Source organism: Solanum verrucosum, unplaced genomic scaffold (assembly GCF_900185275.1).
Source record: "Solanum verrucosum unplaced genomic scaffold, falcon-dt-bn FXZP01000029.1, whole genome shotgun sequence".
NCBI classification, from domain to species: domain Eukaryota; kingdom Viridiplantae; phylum Streptophyta; class Magnoliopsida; order Solanales; family Solanaceae; genus Solanum; species Solanum verrucosum.
The window spans coordinates 771,239-788,036 of NW_026020357.1; the positions used below are offsets into that span (position 1 = coordinate 771,239).

The 16,798-nt window shown below is 36.4% G+C and overlaps 1 protein-coding gene across 1 annotated transcript; it reads right to left on the reverse strand.

Annotated features, from left to right (window-relative positions):
* Window positions 1-473: 473 nt before the first annotated feature.
* LOC125837736 (uncharacterized) lies at window positions 474-4,121 on the reverse strand. Its single transcript, XM_049516812.1, has 7 exons — window positions 3,843-4,121; window positions 3,473-3,607; window positions 1,846-1,953; window positions 1,365-1,460; window positions 956-1,054; window positions 764-844; window positions 474-536 (listed from the first exon to the last, which is right to left on the reverse strand). The coding sequence occupies exons 1-7, from the start codon at window positions 4,011-4,013 to the stop codon at window positions 474-476; spliced, it is 753 nt and encodes a 250-aa protein (XP_049372769.1). The 5' UTR covers window positions 4,014-4,121.
* Between the last annotated feature and the right edge of the window lie 12,677 nt (window positions 4,122-16,798).

Sequence of the window (16,798 nt, forward strand, 5' to 3'; positions counted from 1 at the left end):
ACAATTGTGGACGGAGGGAGTATAGTATTTTGAATTATTGGTTCATTCAAGTTCTAGACTTTTGATATCTACTATTAGGTTTTGAATTGAAATGTTTGCTAATATATGTTATTTCTATTAAGATTTTGGATATTTATATATGCAATTAAAAATTTTAATTTTTGATATTAATTGGCACCTTAATTCAAAAAGGCGAGCGCCTCGCCTCGTGGCGAGGCAGGCCCTTGTCGCCTTTCGCCGTCCAAAACACTAGTTCAGATTGCGTCATATATGAGGTCTCAAAAGGTACTCCAAAAGTCTATCTTAGGCATTTTCTGCAGAAAAGTGATTCTAGCTCAAAGGGCTTGAAAATGGGTAAGGATTTATAGCAAATTGGAATACGAAGTAGCAAAAATGAAGAGAGTAGTGGCCATATATAGTGCTGACAAACACTGCCAGGAAAATAGTACAGGTAACGAAGACATGTCCTATAATTATTGGGATACAGGAACAATGATTAGCCAACTGATCAAACTGAAAGGCTTTAGCATTTGAGCCTAATAGGAAAAAAAAAAAAAAGGAAGAAAGAGATAGAAAATGTCAGCATTACTCTTACCATCCAAGAAACATCACAAGTAAGATTAGAACTAGAGCTTTTATTTTTCTTTTGGGATAAATAAAAAAAATCCTTCTTCTTTTTAATCAGGAAGTCAAGAAGTTTGAGTTTCTTCATTTGAGAGCCCAAATCTCCGTGTTCATTTTTTTTTTAACGCTTTTAACTTACAAGCCAGTATGGAGTCAGGTCTTCCAGTGAAGTTGAAAGAATTCCACCATTCTCTAATTCCATCAGTGGATCCTTCTGAACCTAGCCACCAATTTTCAAACTTGAAATAATTTTTGTTCATGTTCCATGAACCAGCTTGCAATGCTAGTAAGTGTGATCCAACAAAATCCTGTCAATCCTAGAGGCTATTACTTGGTTGTCCCTTTTATACCAGGTGAAAATGGCATCCTCCGGTTGAAGATTAATAAGTTTCTTTCTTACTGTATTACTGAATATAAAATCCTTGCCAACCTGAGTTTAAAAATCAATGAGAAAATACTAGCTTGTCCACTAAGCTACTTTAATATCCAGGAGAAACCAAGCTATTTTTTGGGATAATCAAGAAATCCCCGAGGGCCACTGGTGCACAGTTCAAAGTTCGATGCTGATGCGCCACCCAGTTTTAAAAAATCAACTTGCTTTGCCACTAAAGAAAAGCAAGAACCACAAGTATGAAATTTTGTAAATTTTCTTTTCCCCGAGCGCGCCACATTTTTGGCGAAGGTTATCAATAGAAATGTAAAAAGAGTATAAAGACAACAAGCCAGGAACAAAGTATTACCTCAGCCACAATTTCATCTTTTCCAATAGGTTCCTGAATGAAAGTCCTACCATTGTCATCTTTCGCCAATGGTTTCTTCGCGAGCTTTCTTAGCACCTGAAAAGAAATTTGCAGTTCAGATAAATGGCATAGAAGCAAATAACTATGATAGCCCAATTACCAAAGGTATCTGAGACAGTTAAAAAGAGCCAAGGGGTAACTCTTGAATCTTGAAAACGCTATCAGTATAGCATGATCCTGTCACTTCTACAATAACTATATACCAGTTAGGTTGTCAATATCAACAGTTTGTGTGAGCTAAAGGATGATCAGATAGTTTTACTTTCCTTTTCGATATTCTCTTTCAGAAGAAATAGCAGGGATAACTCAGGATAGTAAAAAGTTCATGATGAGTAAACGAGAGACATGATATAAGAATACTGACAATCATTAATGAAGATCTGTTTCAAAATTCCAAAGAGCTTTAGCATAAGATACTGACCAGCATAGTTCTATCCAGGCGGTTTGCTGCCATCTGGTATTCTTTCATCTTATCTTCCTTGGTAGCTGGAACTATTTTAACCTCTTCAACTTCCTCACGTTGGTAAATCTGGCAGAGAGGCAGCATATTTGAAACACTAAGAAGATGAATACATCATTTCACAAGAATGTGATCAGTATAAAAAAGAAATAATGGAGAAAACTAATGTCATTTTACTTTATTCACAAATGGCCCCATTTACAATGTGAAGGCCAAACGGCCAAATGAATAGAATGCATTGTTGAATGTAAACATGCCAGGGTATACCACATACTCAACAGAGGAAAATTAGCATATTTGTCCCAACATACTACGCCTTTTTAAATGTAGATACACTAAGATATTTGTTTATTCTGTGACATAAAAAGTGAAAAATATGCAGAGGAAGAAAGAAAAGAATCCACTTCCTTCCTTACTATGGTATGCCCAAAAATAAAAGTGCAACACATCAAAGTGCATTGACACAAATTATCAGTGACCTCTAACATAATATTTGTGAGCCTTATGTGCATGATTTGTTAGTCTTTTCAAAAGAAAGAATTGACCACATCAAAAATCTACAAAAGGTCTTCGAAAGGTTAAGGAAACACCAACTAAAGATGAAGCTGAAAAAATGTGCATTCGCAATCAGGCAGAACCGCAGAAGCCATAAATCATTAGCGCAATAGCATAGCTATTTCTTATACGATCCCTATTACTAAAGCCTACTCTTTCTTCGAGATATGTAACGAGCAGCCGAAAATGCTTGTCCCTATTGTATTTGAAAAAGACCCAATGCACAAGTGTTGCAGAGGTTTCTCCTTCTCAATGAGTATAATGGGAAAAGGGAAATTTAATGTCATTCAAATTCCTATTGGAAATGAATTGGTGACAAAAAGTATTGTCTCTGTTTTTTTTTTTTTTTGAGATTAAGAGTACTTTGTCTCTTTGGAGATGAGAAACTTGTATCGTTATACTTATATCAGTGTTATCCAAAGCGAAAAGTGCAAACAAGCTCTAGGGTCCATTGGCGCTTTAAGAGCAACGAAAATGTAGAAAATACAAGTATATATGTTTAGTCCAAGACTAATAATTATAAGCATGAATAAAAAATATATGGACAAATAAATTGAAAAAAATTATGATAAAGTGAAATATCAATAGATTAGTGTCGCCTCATTGGCAAGGAAAAGTATGTCTTAGAGCTTTGATGACAATACTGAAGCACACTATGTGCGAGGCGAAGCACTCAACACATTTAGAGCATCGTTGGAGCGGTTAAGCGCGCCTTTGACAACACTGGCTAATGATATAATAAGTATGACATGGGCGGAACAGCTTTACCTGCATTGCAATTGTACTCAAAGAAATGACGCACAAAAACAGGAGCAAATTTCAAGGCTACTAGATTCAGGAAAATTTTGTGCTCATTAAAGGGTATACCAAATTCCTGTCTAAGGTACATTAACATCTCATACACTCAAATTTTATTCAGGACAGGAGAATAAAAGAACCAACATATCAAATTTCTCACAATTACATAATTGTATTCAGAGCATTATCTATATTTAGAACCGAACACAGACAGTACAAATAAAAGGAAGAAAACCTTTCGTTGATCTTCCATGAGATGCCTGTACTTGTCAATATTGGGTACAGCCAGCAATTTGGGCATAAGATGGTTTCGAAAATATCCAGGTGCAACTCTCACAGTTTCCCCTGCTTTTCCAAGCTTGTCTATGCCCTGCTTATCAAAACGCAATATTGAACAAGAATCAGGTCGTAATTGCAAAAGGGTCAGCCAGAATTGTTAAAATTGCTGAAGGGTCAGTTCCAAATAAAACAATCAAATAGTAAAAAAAACCCATAAATATCGATAAACAAAAGAGAGAATCTGGAAGCCATTGGTACATTGTCTGTGCAAATTGTAGTAAACGATAAAGGGTCAATTGGATGAATGAATTAGTAAAATTACTTACAGTAGTGAGAATGACTTGTAGTTTTCTGTATCGAACACCTTGGGCGGCGTAAAATAGTGGATGGTGTAAATGTACTTCTCCACCTTGGCACTTCTGGAAGATAGCTGCTGAGGTTTTCACATTCTTCAGCTGTTGCCGGAGAGTAATCCTACCGTATTGCAGGCAAGCCATTTCTCACTCTTCTGTGGTGACGGCGGACGGCGAACGAAGAGGTACTTGACGGCGAAAGGAATTGAAGTCGGGTTCTTTCCACCTTTGCCCCTTTCTTCTCGTTTTCTTTTTTGTGATGTGATTATGCAAATGTTTGTACAAAATAAAATACACGCAAAATTAATAATCTCCTCTTTACATTGATGTCTTTTAAGGTCGAAAAATGGAAATATGTAAGTACACACTTATTTTTTTAGATGCATTTTTTAAAATGACTTTTTTTAAAAGAAAAATATTTTTTGAAAAAATACAATTTGTGTTTGGTTAATCATTTAAAAAATTGTTTTTGATAATCAAATTGTGTTTGGCTAATCTTTTTTAAAAAGTACTTTTGAGAGTCAAATTAATATCAATGTAATTTTAATATTAAGATTATTTTATAAAGAGCAACTATTTTAAATAATTATTACAAATTTTTAAATTAAAATGCACATGTTTAAATATTCAATCAATATTATACATACATAAATTAATTAATTAATTAAATATTAATATAATATTAACATGATGACCGAATTTGTCTTTTGATTTAAAAATGGTCTAAAACCTCCCCAATCTATATCTGAAATCTCAACTACACAGTATATTTCATGGGATTCCTATCACCCCTTAAACTATTTTAAAACGAAATTATTTGCTCCCTAAATGTTGAGGTGGCAAAGAAGGTGTAGTTCACACTCTTTGAGAGAGTGAAAGGCCAAAAAAAACTAATTAAAACTTTAATATTTTTCTTATTTCATATTCATTTTTCACTTTTTAAAAAAAACTTTTATGTTTCCTTTTATTTATTTGTTACTTTTTACGTTTTTTTCTTCATTATTCTTCTCTTTAACAGATCGGCAACAACACCTGCGGTGATGGCATCTTTGATCCACCAGGTGAGCTTGGCTCCTCCACTACCAGGTCTCCACGCCCATGGTTCTTCCATCACTAAGCTCCCTCTCATTTTCAAATCACACACTTCTCACAGTAGCTTTACTAAAAATCCATTGGAAATAATCTTTGTTATTCCACCATGTGAGAACAAACTCATCAACAACCAGTTCCAATATAAACCACCACTTAAATCACCATCGCCACATAATATGTTTTCATAGCTCCAAGATAGGGGATGCAAATTCAAGCTTAAACACAAAATTTAAAAGTCAGATGCATTCTTATCTTTTTTCAGATCTAAAAAGAATTTGGTTATCAAATCTACAATGAACATTATATTATACAAAAATCATACTAAATCTTCATTTTTCAACATTCCTACTAAACTAACTATAGCTAAAAACTTAAACCCTAAAATGGATTAAAAAAAAGAATTTTTGGGCATTGAATTGTTAGAGATTTTGGGTGAAAATTTCATCAATCAAAAGAGAAAAAAACAGAAGATTATGCAAAATTAGAGAATTTGAGGTTTGAATCAGCGGTTATTATAAGAAAATTGAAAATCTTCGAAGATTGAATTGAGAGGAATTTGGAAGAAAACTGATGAAAAATAATTTAGCATCAGGTTGATGATGCTATGGCGGTAGAATAAAGAAAATAAAAATTAATTTTTTTTATATTAAAAAAGGTGATGTGATGTGGCAGGAGCGTGCAGATCACTACTCAATACAAATTTGGTTATGACTTTTTAAGGGATATATATTTCAGTTTTAAAATGTTAAGGCGGTGATAGGACACCCGTGAAGTTGGAGTGTGTTGTTGGGATTTCAAATATAGATTGAAGGGGGGGAGGGGGGTTAGACCATTTTCTAAAAAAAAACATGATGATTTAAATATAATTAAAATTATTAAGCAAAATAAATTTAAAAACAATTCCACAATTAAACCACTATATACGAAAAAATCGCCACAAAAAGAAATAAAGTCCTTCATATTTTAATCCTACAAAAATATTGGTGTTACCTTTATTTCTAATTTTGTAAAATAAAATGTAAAATAATATATAAATATAAAATAAAAATATATAAACATAAAATTAAAAAAAAATTATTATATAGAAATAAAAAATAAAAAATATTTTTTTTGAATGAAACTTAACCAAACTTCTGAGATACGTTAATTAATTAATAGGGGATATATTGATATATATATATATATATATATATATATATATTTGTCTTAAAAAAATAATTTTATGCTTATGCTTTTTTCAAGCAGCAGAAATTTTTAACTTCATTTCCAACAGCAAAAAAAAAACTGTTTTTGCTTCTATTTAAAAGCAGATTTAAGGATTCACCAAACACTTAATTTTTCAAAAATATGTGTTTTTTTCTCAAAAAAAAGATACTTTCGGCCTTCTAACAACAATCCAATCAGGCTCTAAAACTAGTATAAGAGCTCTTGTGCTGAGCACAGGCCCAACGCTGCAAGTTAGTCATTTCAATTCATATTAACAAGAATGGAAAACATCTTTTGATCAATGCTAGATGAACTCCAAAATATAAATTAACAGTTTGGTATCTCAATTACCGACAAATGAGATGAATGAGATGCATCAATTGATTCTACACAGTCTTCTTCATTTATCATTTTTCCATGATTTTTTACCGAACTTGATTACCGTTTTGACAAAGAATATATATACTGCACATTACGATATATTTCTTTATCATCTCTATTACGACCTTGAGGTAAAACAAATTTAATATAAATTAATGTCAGCTTTGAGATAATTGATGAGTCCTAGATTTTGACTCATAAATTTAGGTCTAGATTTTGACTCATAAATTTAGGGCTTGATTTTCATGGTTTATTGTCCTCAAATGCCTAATTTATTCTCTAAACTGATGTTAAAATGTTGATTTGCAGCAATGAAGGCAAAGGAGCAAGGCAAGGACACTATCGGGCAGAAAAGAACTAAAAAGATGAAGATATCAAAAGTTGAGAATCACCAAAGTCACTCGGCAAATCGCCGAGTGACACTTCAGCTCACCTAAAGTTCCAGACTGCCAGCCCTGGGGAGAAGCTAACTTGGTGATGGATTTGGACCTTCGGCGAACCGCCGCTCGGATTGGTTACAAATTCTGGATAGCCTAAAATTACAGAGCCTTGAGGATAAAAAGTCAAAGCAGACCGATGATGGAAAGAAGTGATTGGCGCATCACCGACCTGATCGGACACACCCGACTTACCTCGCCTAATGGTCCTTGCAGCCAAAATTTGGGAAACTATAAATTGAATTTTAAAAGAGTTCAAAAGAATCTTGATTTTATTTTTCTAAGTCCAATTTTAGTTTTCTTCCGTTTTGAGTATTGTTATCCATTGGAGAACAACTTGGAAGGGTTTCTCAAGTATATTCGAAGTGGGTCTTTGATTTTGAGCTTTTTGGACCATTTTAAAGACTTGGATTACAATACCCAGATCATGGAGAATGTTTTTGGTATTGATTTCTATCTTTTTATTATGCTTGTCTTAAACCTCAATTCTTGGGGTGTGATCATGTGATTATTTCCTAATTAGCTTATGGGTTTTATTGTTTAATAATTTAAATATTGTTTTAATATGGGTTTGATCAATAATTGGGTAGTAATTTATGAATTGTAATTTAAACCGTAATAGTTGTTCGAAAGAAAGCAATTGCTCTTATAGTCTAGCCTACCCACAGTAGCACTATTATGCCATCGCAGAACGAGTCCATCCTCCGACACTCGAAGGTCGCCTGTCTAGGGTTAATCATAGATCGCCAGAGGCTGAACTTGGGGCTGTTGATCGAGCAAGAGATGGCCATAAGGGCCAAACAGAGCCAGACCTCACTCCCATTTTTGGTGCTGATCACTGAGCTATGCAGACGGGCTCGTGTTCTGAGAGATGAGAAGACAGATGTGGAGGTGACACCCCCCCTTTTATTGACATCCAGGGTATTGAGGTCAAGTACATGCAAGATGAGGCTGACAGGAAGAGGGTAGCATCGTGGATACATCCCCGAAAGCCGACGTTGATATGTTGCCGACAGAGGCAATCTTGCCCCCTCAGACCAGTGGGTCCCAGGTACATCTGGACCTTCTATTTCTGAGACCCCTAGTACTTATGTTGCACCCCCTCCCACTAGTTCTACTATTGTTGCTGCCTTCAGACCCCCTATCACCCAGGCCATATTGTACAAGATGGGCCATCTGGTCCAATCTGTTAATGTATGTGCCTCCCGGGTAGAGGCCGTTTTGCCTGGATTGATAGAGCGGGCAATTACTGCCGCCCTATCTCCTATTAGAGCCGAGTTGAGGGAGCACAAATTGATGATTGAGAGACGCAAGCTGGCATTGAATGCCCTTACTGTGAGGGTTGAGGAGTGTGACAAGAGCCAATGGGCTACTGTTGCTTGCTGTGACGGCCTTGAAAGTCGATGTTGTTAGACTATGCAGAGATATGGACGAGCTGAAGTACACTGATTTATCGATGTTGTTTGGGACTATGAAGATTCCTAAGATGTTGAGTGTTGATGTTCCGGCTAGTTCTAAGGTTCCTTCGGCTATTACCGGAGATGAGATTAGAGTTGATGATGTTGATGTTGAGTCCGAGGTAGAGGAAGATGAGGAGCATCTCGGTGTTCGAGATGAGGTTGTCTTTGATGACTTGGCAGACATAGATGGAGCCATGGTGGACACAGGTGTACAAGACTCTTGAGGGATGTTTCTATGGTGGGCTCCAATGGAGCCAACTATGTTGATATGCCGGGCACTGATGCCCAGACAGAGGGAGTTACCGACATGCAGACTTCACCCCAGGCCTAGACTGGCAAAATGACTCTTTGCGTCCCTTTTTGTTATTTTAAAACTATTTTTAGTATCTCTTTGCATTTGAGGACAACTGCTATTTTTGTTGGCGGGGTGAGGTATTTCCATATCCACCTCTTTTGGGTTGTTTTTGTTTTGTGAATATTGTGTTTTTGGGTTTTGTGAATGTTGGATCTGATTTGACTTGAATAGTGATCTTGTTTGAACGACATGTGTGTGCAAATCCTATGAGGCGAATTGAGTTGCATAAGTCATATATGAACTCATATCATCTTATTGTGACTATGTGATTTGTTGAGTGGAACTCTTGTGATGACCATTGCACGTTTGCAAAAATGGTTAAGTCTTGCTTTGATGATTGTGTTGGATGCCATGTGTTGTGAGATTGACTTGTAATGCATGCTTGGTTATACCTAGAACTTGCCCCATTGGTCCGATTGGCTAATGTGAGTGAATGATAGAGATGATCTTAGGCAATTTGTGGAGAGTGAGCCAATGTTGTCATTATACCTCTTTGTGACCACCTTGTGAGAGTGTGAACCTAGCTTGACACCATTTGAGACTATCATTTTCTTTAGAAGAACCTGGAGCACAAGTGACCCCTTTTCTTTCCCACCTATAATCTTCATGAGGCATTAGTTGTTATAAATAGCCAACTTAGGCCAAAAGCCTAAGTTGGGAGTGCGGTGAAAAAGGAGGTAAATCAAGAAGCCTAAGAAATCCCCTCATTTGAAAGATCTTGTTGGAAAAGATGGAATCCATACAAAAAAAAAAGAGAAGAAGAAAGAAAGATGAAAATGATTGAAAAAAGAGAAATATTGTGGAAATGAAGTGTGTGAAATGAGCAAAAGGAAATGTGGTATCTAATAAGTTGTGCTTAAACGAATGGGGTGTGACTTTTAAGAATAAAAAAGTGTTGTAAGAGAAGGTGAAATAATGAAATACATGACATGCTTCATGAAGGTAGTAGTCACTAAACCTAAATGATCATACCATTACCCTCAGCCCTGTTACAGACCTAAAAAGACCTTTGTGATCTTGAATGAGCTTATTATCTTGTTGATTGGAAAATACGGGCAAGCCTATGGGGAATGATCATGCATGCGTTGGTTTTTGAGAGAGTGAGAGTTGTTTTTGATTCCGAATTCTTAAAGTTGATGAGCTTTGTGTGAGCATGGAATCATTTTTGGTGTGAGGGCATTCAAATGATGTTGTTAAGCTTGAACTTGCATTTGAAGCAAACATTGTGAACTTGGGTCCATTTGATGATGTTTAGTCACAATTTGAAACTTAGAATGCACAATTAAACATTGCATGTGTAGTTTGAACCTCTTGTGTACATGTATGTTGAGTCTTGAGTAGCACTGTTTGTAGACTTCCTTGTTGTACTGATTGATCTTGAGTTTTACTTGAGGAAAAGCAAAAGTTTAAGTTGGGGGTGTTGATGAGTCCTAGATGTGACTCATTTAGGGCTTGATTTTCATGGTTTATTGTCCTCAAATGCCTAATTTATGCTCTAAACTGATGTTAAAGTGTTGATTTGCAGCAATGAAGGTAAAGGAGCAAGGCAAGGACACTATTGGGCAAAAAGGAGCTAAAAAGATGAAAAAAGTTGAAGATAACGAAAGCTAAGAATCGCCAAAGCCACTCGGCGACTCGTCGAGTAACACTTCAGCTCGCCTAAAGTTCCAGACTGCCAACCTTGGGGAGAAGCCAACTTGGCATTGGATTTGGACCTTCGGTGAACCACCGACCGAATCGGCGACACATTCTTGATCGCCTAAAGTTACAGAGCCTTGAGGATAAAAAGCCAAAGCAGACCGACGATGGAAAGAAGTGATTGGCGCGTCCACGCCCAATTTAACTCGCTTAATGGTCCCTGCAGCCAAAAATTGGGAAACTATAAATTGAATTTTAAAAAAGTTCAAAAGAATCCATATTTTATTTTTCTAAGTCCAGTTTTTGAGTATTTTTATCCATTGGAGAACAACTTGGAAGGTTTTCTCAAGTAGATTCGAAGTAGGTCTTTGATTTTGAGCTTTTTGGACCATTTTAAAGACTTGGATAACAATACCCAAATCATGGAGAATGTTTTTGGTATGGATTTCTATCTTTTTATGATGCTTGGCTAAAACCCCAATTCTTGGGGTGTAATCATGCGATTATTTGCCTAATTAGCTTATGGGTATTGTTGTTTAATGATTTAAATGTTGTCTTAATGTGGGTTTGATCGATAGCTGAATAGTAATTTATGAATTGTAGTTGCAAATACAATTTTAGCTTAGTGTTTTGGGCTTGCTCGAGAGAGAGGTTCTAAAATCAAGGTTATCGATTGATGATTGTAGCTCGAGAGAGTAGATAAATTAAGGTTTTGGGTTGTTTTGTAGTGTCAAGCTTGTCGAGGTTCGAGAGAACTCGCATGAACCGTAATAGTTGTTTGAGAGAAAACTATTGCACCTATAGTCTAGCCTACCCACAATGATTCAACACTTTATTAATAAACTTCAATTACCCATATAGTGAAATTAGCTTATAATTGATCACATCCCGAGAATTCCATCCTACTTGTCTAATCCCCTGTTTTATTGATTATTGTAGATGTAAATTGACACCTTAAACCCTCCCCCCCCCCCATTTGACATTCGTTGTCAAACCTTTAACTTATTTGGTTTGATTTCGACAATGTCTACTTCTATAACCGATTATAATCACATTTTTACTTCCTAATTGAATTCGATAAGGTACCGCTCCCTGTGGGTTTGACCCCGACCTTTCGTTGGGTTATATACTAGATTACAATCGCCTACACCTAGTATTGGATGAGGTGTAGTTGAGCGTTTATCAATAATTCAAGTCATTTGCGTTCCTATTCTCTATTCAATAATAAAAAGGTTGGATTGAATGCTTTCCCACAAGCCACACTTGAGTTTCATTTGCAACTATATAATATTTTTTTAATAATAGAGATGAATAAAAAGACAAACAACAATAAACATACTTATATATATATAAATTAATACTATCAATAATCTTAAAATTGCTCTTACTTGTCTTATCAAGTCGACCTAATACTTCTATTTCCTTAGATAATAACAAATAAATTTTAAAAAAACTTTCACTATTAATGAAAAAATTTAATTTCTCACTCCCCAAAACAAAAGAATAATATGGATATTGATGGAGAAAAAAGTATAAAGTAGTGGGATTTAAGTTTACAAAAAAAATACTTCAATTTTGGCCTCACTAAATCTTGTAATCGCCTTTAAACCCAATTCTTAAAACCCCAAAACCGCTCATGGCAGTGAGAGGCAGAAAAATCATCTTGCCGAAGAAGAAGACATTCATATTAATTCGATAAATAAATATGCAGAGAGAACCTCACTCTACTTTAAACAATTGTTATTTCAGGTGTATTTTCTGCCGTTTCTGATTGGTAAAATTAAAAGCATATAGATTTTGTGCAAAAATCAACATATTTTTTCAAGAAAATTTAAATCCAACAAAGATCCATATGCTAAAACTAAATATGGAGAAAGAAAAAAGTGCGAAAATGCCAAAGAAAAAAAATCCTAAAAATAGTACCTTAAGTCACAAAGATGAGAACTTTAGGAGGAAGCTGCTTCAATACAATCAATTCAATATTATATCTTTTTGTACAGAAAAATTGAGTAATTGCAAAGAGACGGTAAATATGAAAAGAAAAATTCATTACAATTCATCTCTTTTTGGGAATATCAAAAGTTAGGATAATTATAGGGAAAATTAAAATATATTTGGATAAAAGGGATTATTTTATGCTGGAGGTACAAATATGTCAAACAAAAATTAAAGTTAAATGCCTGAAATACCATTACAGCAGCTGATTAAGATTGATGACAGACTTGGTACTTCTTAGAAGTGACTGGTTTTATTGAAAATTTTAAGTACATACAATCTAAAAATATGACTATACAATTAAGAATATGCAACACTTAAATGAAAAATAAAAAAATACCTCCAACTCCATTAAGAAGAATTGAGAAATTTGCGCGATCTTTAAAAAAAGGTGTGTAGATACGGAAATGGGAGCGAAAGAAATGTTGTGAGTGTACGTGATGGTTCTCCAACTCACTATGGAGGTCCTCATAACGTTTTTTGAGAAAAAAATTGTAGGTGCTCCTGGCGCCAGGTCCATGGGCTAATACCTACGAAAAATTGAGGAATTTGCGTGATTCCTCAAAATGGGCGCGAAAAAAATGGTGTGAGTATATGTGATGGTTCCCCAACTCAATGCGGAGGTCCTCATTAAGTTTTTTAAAAAAACCTTTTTGGTGCTCCAGGCGCTTAATCCATGGGCTAATATTAACACACGAAAAATTGAAGAATTTGCGCAATTCCTAAAAAAGGGACTATAGATGCCGAAATGGGCGCGAAAAAATGGTGTGAGTATACGTGATGGTTTCCCAACTCAATACGGAGGTCCTCATAAAGTTTTTTAAATTTTCTTTTGGTGCTCCGGAGGCTAGGTCCAAGGGCTAATACACACGAAAAATTGAGAAATTTGCTCAATACCTAAAAAAGAGCCTGTAAAGGCGGAAATGGGCGCAAAAAATATGGTGTGAGTATACGCGATGGTTCTCCAACTCAATACGGAGGTCCTCATAGAGTATTTTGAGAACTTTTTTGGGTGCTCTAGGGACCATATCCATGAGCTAATACACATGAAAAACTAAGGAATTTGTGTGATTCCTAAAAAAAGGCATCTAGATATGAAAATAGGCGCAAAAAAAAGGCATCAGTAAACGTGATGATTCCCCAACTCAATACGGAGGTCCTCATAAAGATTTTTGAGAAAAGAATTTGGGTGAACTTTGCCAGATCCGTGAGCTAATACACACAAAAAATTGATGAATTTGCACGATTCCTAAAAAAGGGTCCGTAGATGCAGAAATGGGAGCGAAAAAAATGGTGTGAGTATACGTGATGATTCCCCAACTCAATACGGAGGTCCTCATAAATTTTTTTGAGAAATGTTTTTGGGTGCTCCAGGCGCCAGATTTGATTCATGAGCTAATACACACAAAAAATTGAGGAATTTGCGCGATTCCTAAAAAAGGGCATGTAGATGAGGAAATAGGCGCAAACAAAATGGTGTGAGTATACATGATGGTTCCCCAACTCAATACGGAGGTCCTCATAAAGTTTTTTCAGAAAAAATATTTGGGTGCTCCAGGTTCCAGATCCATGGGCTAATACACACAAAAAATTAAGAAATTTGCGCGATTCCTAAAATAATGGTCTGTAGATGCAGAAATGGGCAAGAAAAAATGGTGTGAGTATTCGTGATCATTCCCCAACTCACTTCAGAGGTCCAAATAATTTTTTTTGAGAAAACATTTTTGGGTGTTCCAGGTGCCAGATCCATGAGCTAATACGCACGAAAAATTGAAGAATTTACGCGATTCCTAAAAAAGGACCTGTAGATGCAAAAATAGGTGCAAAAAAAATGGTGTGAGTATACATGATGGTTCCCCAACTCAATACAGAGGTCCTCATAAAACATTTTGAGAATTTTTTTTTGGGTTCTCCAGGCGCTATATCCATGGGCTAATTACACACGAAAAATTGAGGAATTTGCACGATTTCTAAAAAGGGCAAGTAGATGTGAAAATTGGCGCGAAAAAAATGGTGTGACTATACGTGATGATTCCCCAACTCAATATGGAGGTCCTCATAAAGTTTTTTGAGAAAACAATTTGGGTTCTCTGGGAGCCAAATTCATGGGCTAACACACGAAAAATTGATGAATTTGTGCGATTACAAAAAAATGGGCTTGTACATGCTGAAATGGGCGCGGAAAAAATGGTATGAGTATACGTGATGGTTCCCCAATTCAATACGGAGGTCCTCATAAAGTGTTAAAAAAAATTGGGTGCTCCGAGCACCAAATCCATGGGCTAATACGCATGAAAAATTGTGGAATTTGCGTGATTCCTAAAAAAGGGCATGTAGATGCAGAAATGGGTGCGAAAAAAATGGTGTGAGTAGACACAATGGTTCCTCAACTCAATATGGAGGCCCTTATAAATGTTTTTGAGAAAAAAAAATTGGCTAATTCGGGCGCCAGATCCATGAGCTAATACACATGAAAAATTCAGGGATTTGCGCGATTCCTAAAAAAAGGCATGTAGATGTGGAAATGGCCGCGAAAAAAATGGTGTGAGTACTCGTGATGGTTCCATAACTCAATACGGAGGTCCTAATAAAGTTTTTTGAGAAATATTTTTTGGGTGCTCCAGGCGCCAGATCCATTGGCTAATACGCACAAAAAATTGAGAAATTTGTGCGATTCCTAAAAAGGACCTGTAGATGCGGAAATAAGTGTGAAAGAAATGGTTTGAGTATACGTGATGGTTCCCCAACTCAATAAGGAGATCCTCATAAAGTGTTTTGAGATAAAAAATTTAGGTGCTCCCGGCGCCAGTTCCATGGGCTAATACTCACGAAAAATTGAGGAATTTGTGCGATTCCTAAAAAAGGGCATGAAAATGCGGAAATGGGCGCAAAAAAATGGTGTGTCACACCCCGTATGCTAGAAAGTCTAGTTTGCACAAATCAGAAGTTATAGGTTCCATCGACGGGCACCACCCACGGACCGTAGGGTGATCCATGAACCGTAGGTGGGGTCCGTGGATGACCACCTGCAGCCCTCCCTAGAAAACTCAGACATAATATTCTAAGGCACAAACCACGGACGGACCCATGAACAGTAGGTTAGACCACGAGCCGTGGTCCTGGTCCGTGGATCGAGACCCCAAAATGTTATTGGAAGATATGAACATCTCTAGGATCATGACTCATCCTCTGTAGGTTGAGGGAGATAAGCTTAGGGAACATGCTAAGGATAATAAGAAGGCTAGGACAGGCAACTATGAGTATTCTAAGCAGAAATTGGGTGGTGGAAATCGCTCGCAGTTTTAGCAGAAATCTTCAGCTCCAACACCTTCATCAGCTAGTGGTCCATCCACTAGGTTTAGACAGGATCAGAAAGGTAGGGCATCGGGCTCTAAGTCTTAGAGAAGTGCTTCAGTAACAAGAACCTACACAGCTTGTCCAAAGTGTGGTAAGAACCATCTGGGCGAGTGTCTTGCAGGGAAAGATGGATGTTTTGGGTGTGGACAGACTAGTCACAGATTGAGGGATTGCCATTCTTCTAAATAGGGTAAAGGAGGTAACAATGGTAGGGACCAGTCTGCAACTTCAGCAGCACTATCAGGTAAATCGACTCAGCAGTGTAACTTGTTTGGTACAGGTGGCGGTCAGCACCAAAACAGGTTGTATGCTCTCCAGGCTCGCCAGGATTATGAAGATTCTCCTGATGTGGTTACTGGTACATTGTGAGTCTTTCATTTAGATGTTTATGATTTGTTAGGTCCAGGGGATACTCTTTCATTTGTAACTCCTTATCTAGCAGTAAACTTCAGTTTCAGTCCAGAAACTTTCTCAGAACCCTTCTCAGTCTCTACTCCAGTTGGTGAACCATTTATAGCTAAACGGGTATACAAAATTTGCCCTATCACAGTCTCTCAGAAAGTCACCTCAACAGATCTTGTAGAGTTAGAAATGGTAGACTTCAATATCATTCTAGGCATGGATTGGTTACATTCCTGTTATGACTCAGTTAATTATAGAACTATGATCATTCATTTTCAGTTTCTAAACTAACCAATCTTAGAATGGAAGGGTAGTAGCTCAGTGCCTATGGATCAATTTATTTCTTACCTTAAGACCAGAAAGATGATTTCTAAGGGTTATCTCTATCATCTAGTTAAAGTTAACAATTCAAGCTCCGAAACCCCAACTCTTGAGTTAGTTTCAGTAGTTAATGAGTTTCTAGAAGTGTTTCCAGAAGATCTTCCTGGAGTTCCTCTCGAAAGGGAAATCGACTTCGAAATTGATCTCCTTCTAGATACCCAGCCTATTTTTATTCCTCCTTACAGAATGGCTACAACTGAGCTTAAGGAATTGAAAGAGTAGTTG

Bases quoted from the DNA above. Each gene is read 5' to 3' on its own strand.
- LOC125837736 (XM_049516812.1), bottom strand. From the start codon at position 4,013: ATGGCTTGCCTGCAATACGGTAGGATTACTCTCCGGCAACAGCTGAAG. The intron at 1,954-3,472 runs GTTTTCTTCCTT...CCTCTCTGCCAG, and splicing joins TCATGGAAGATCAACGAAAG to ATTTACCAACGTGAGGAAGT. The intron at 845-955 runs GTAATAGCCTCT...ATTGGTGGCTAG, and splicing joins GGTATAAAAGGGACAACCAA to GTTCAGAAGGATCCACTGAT.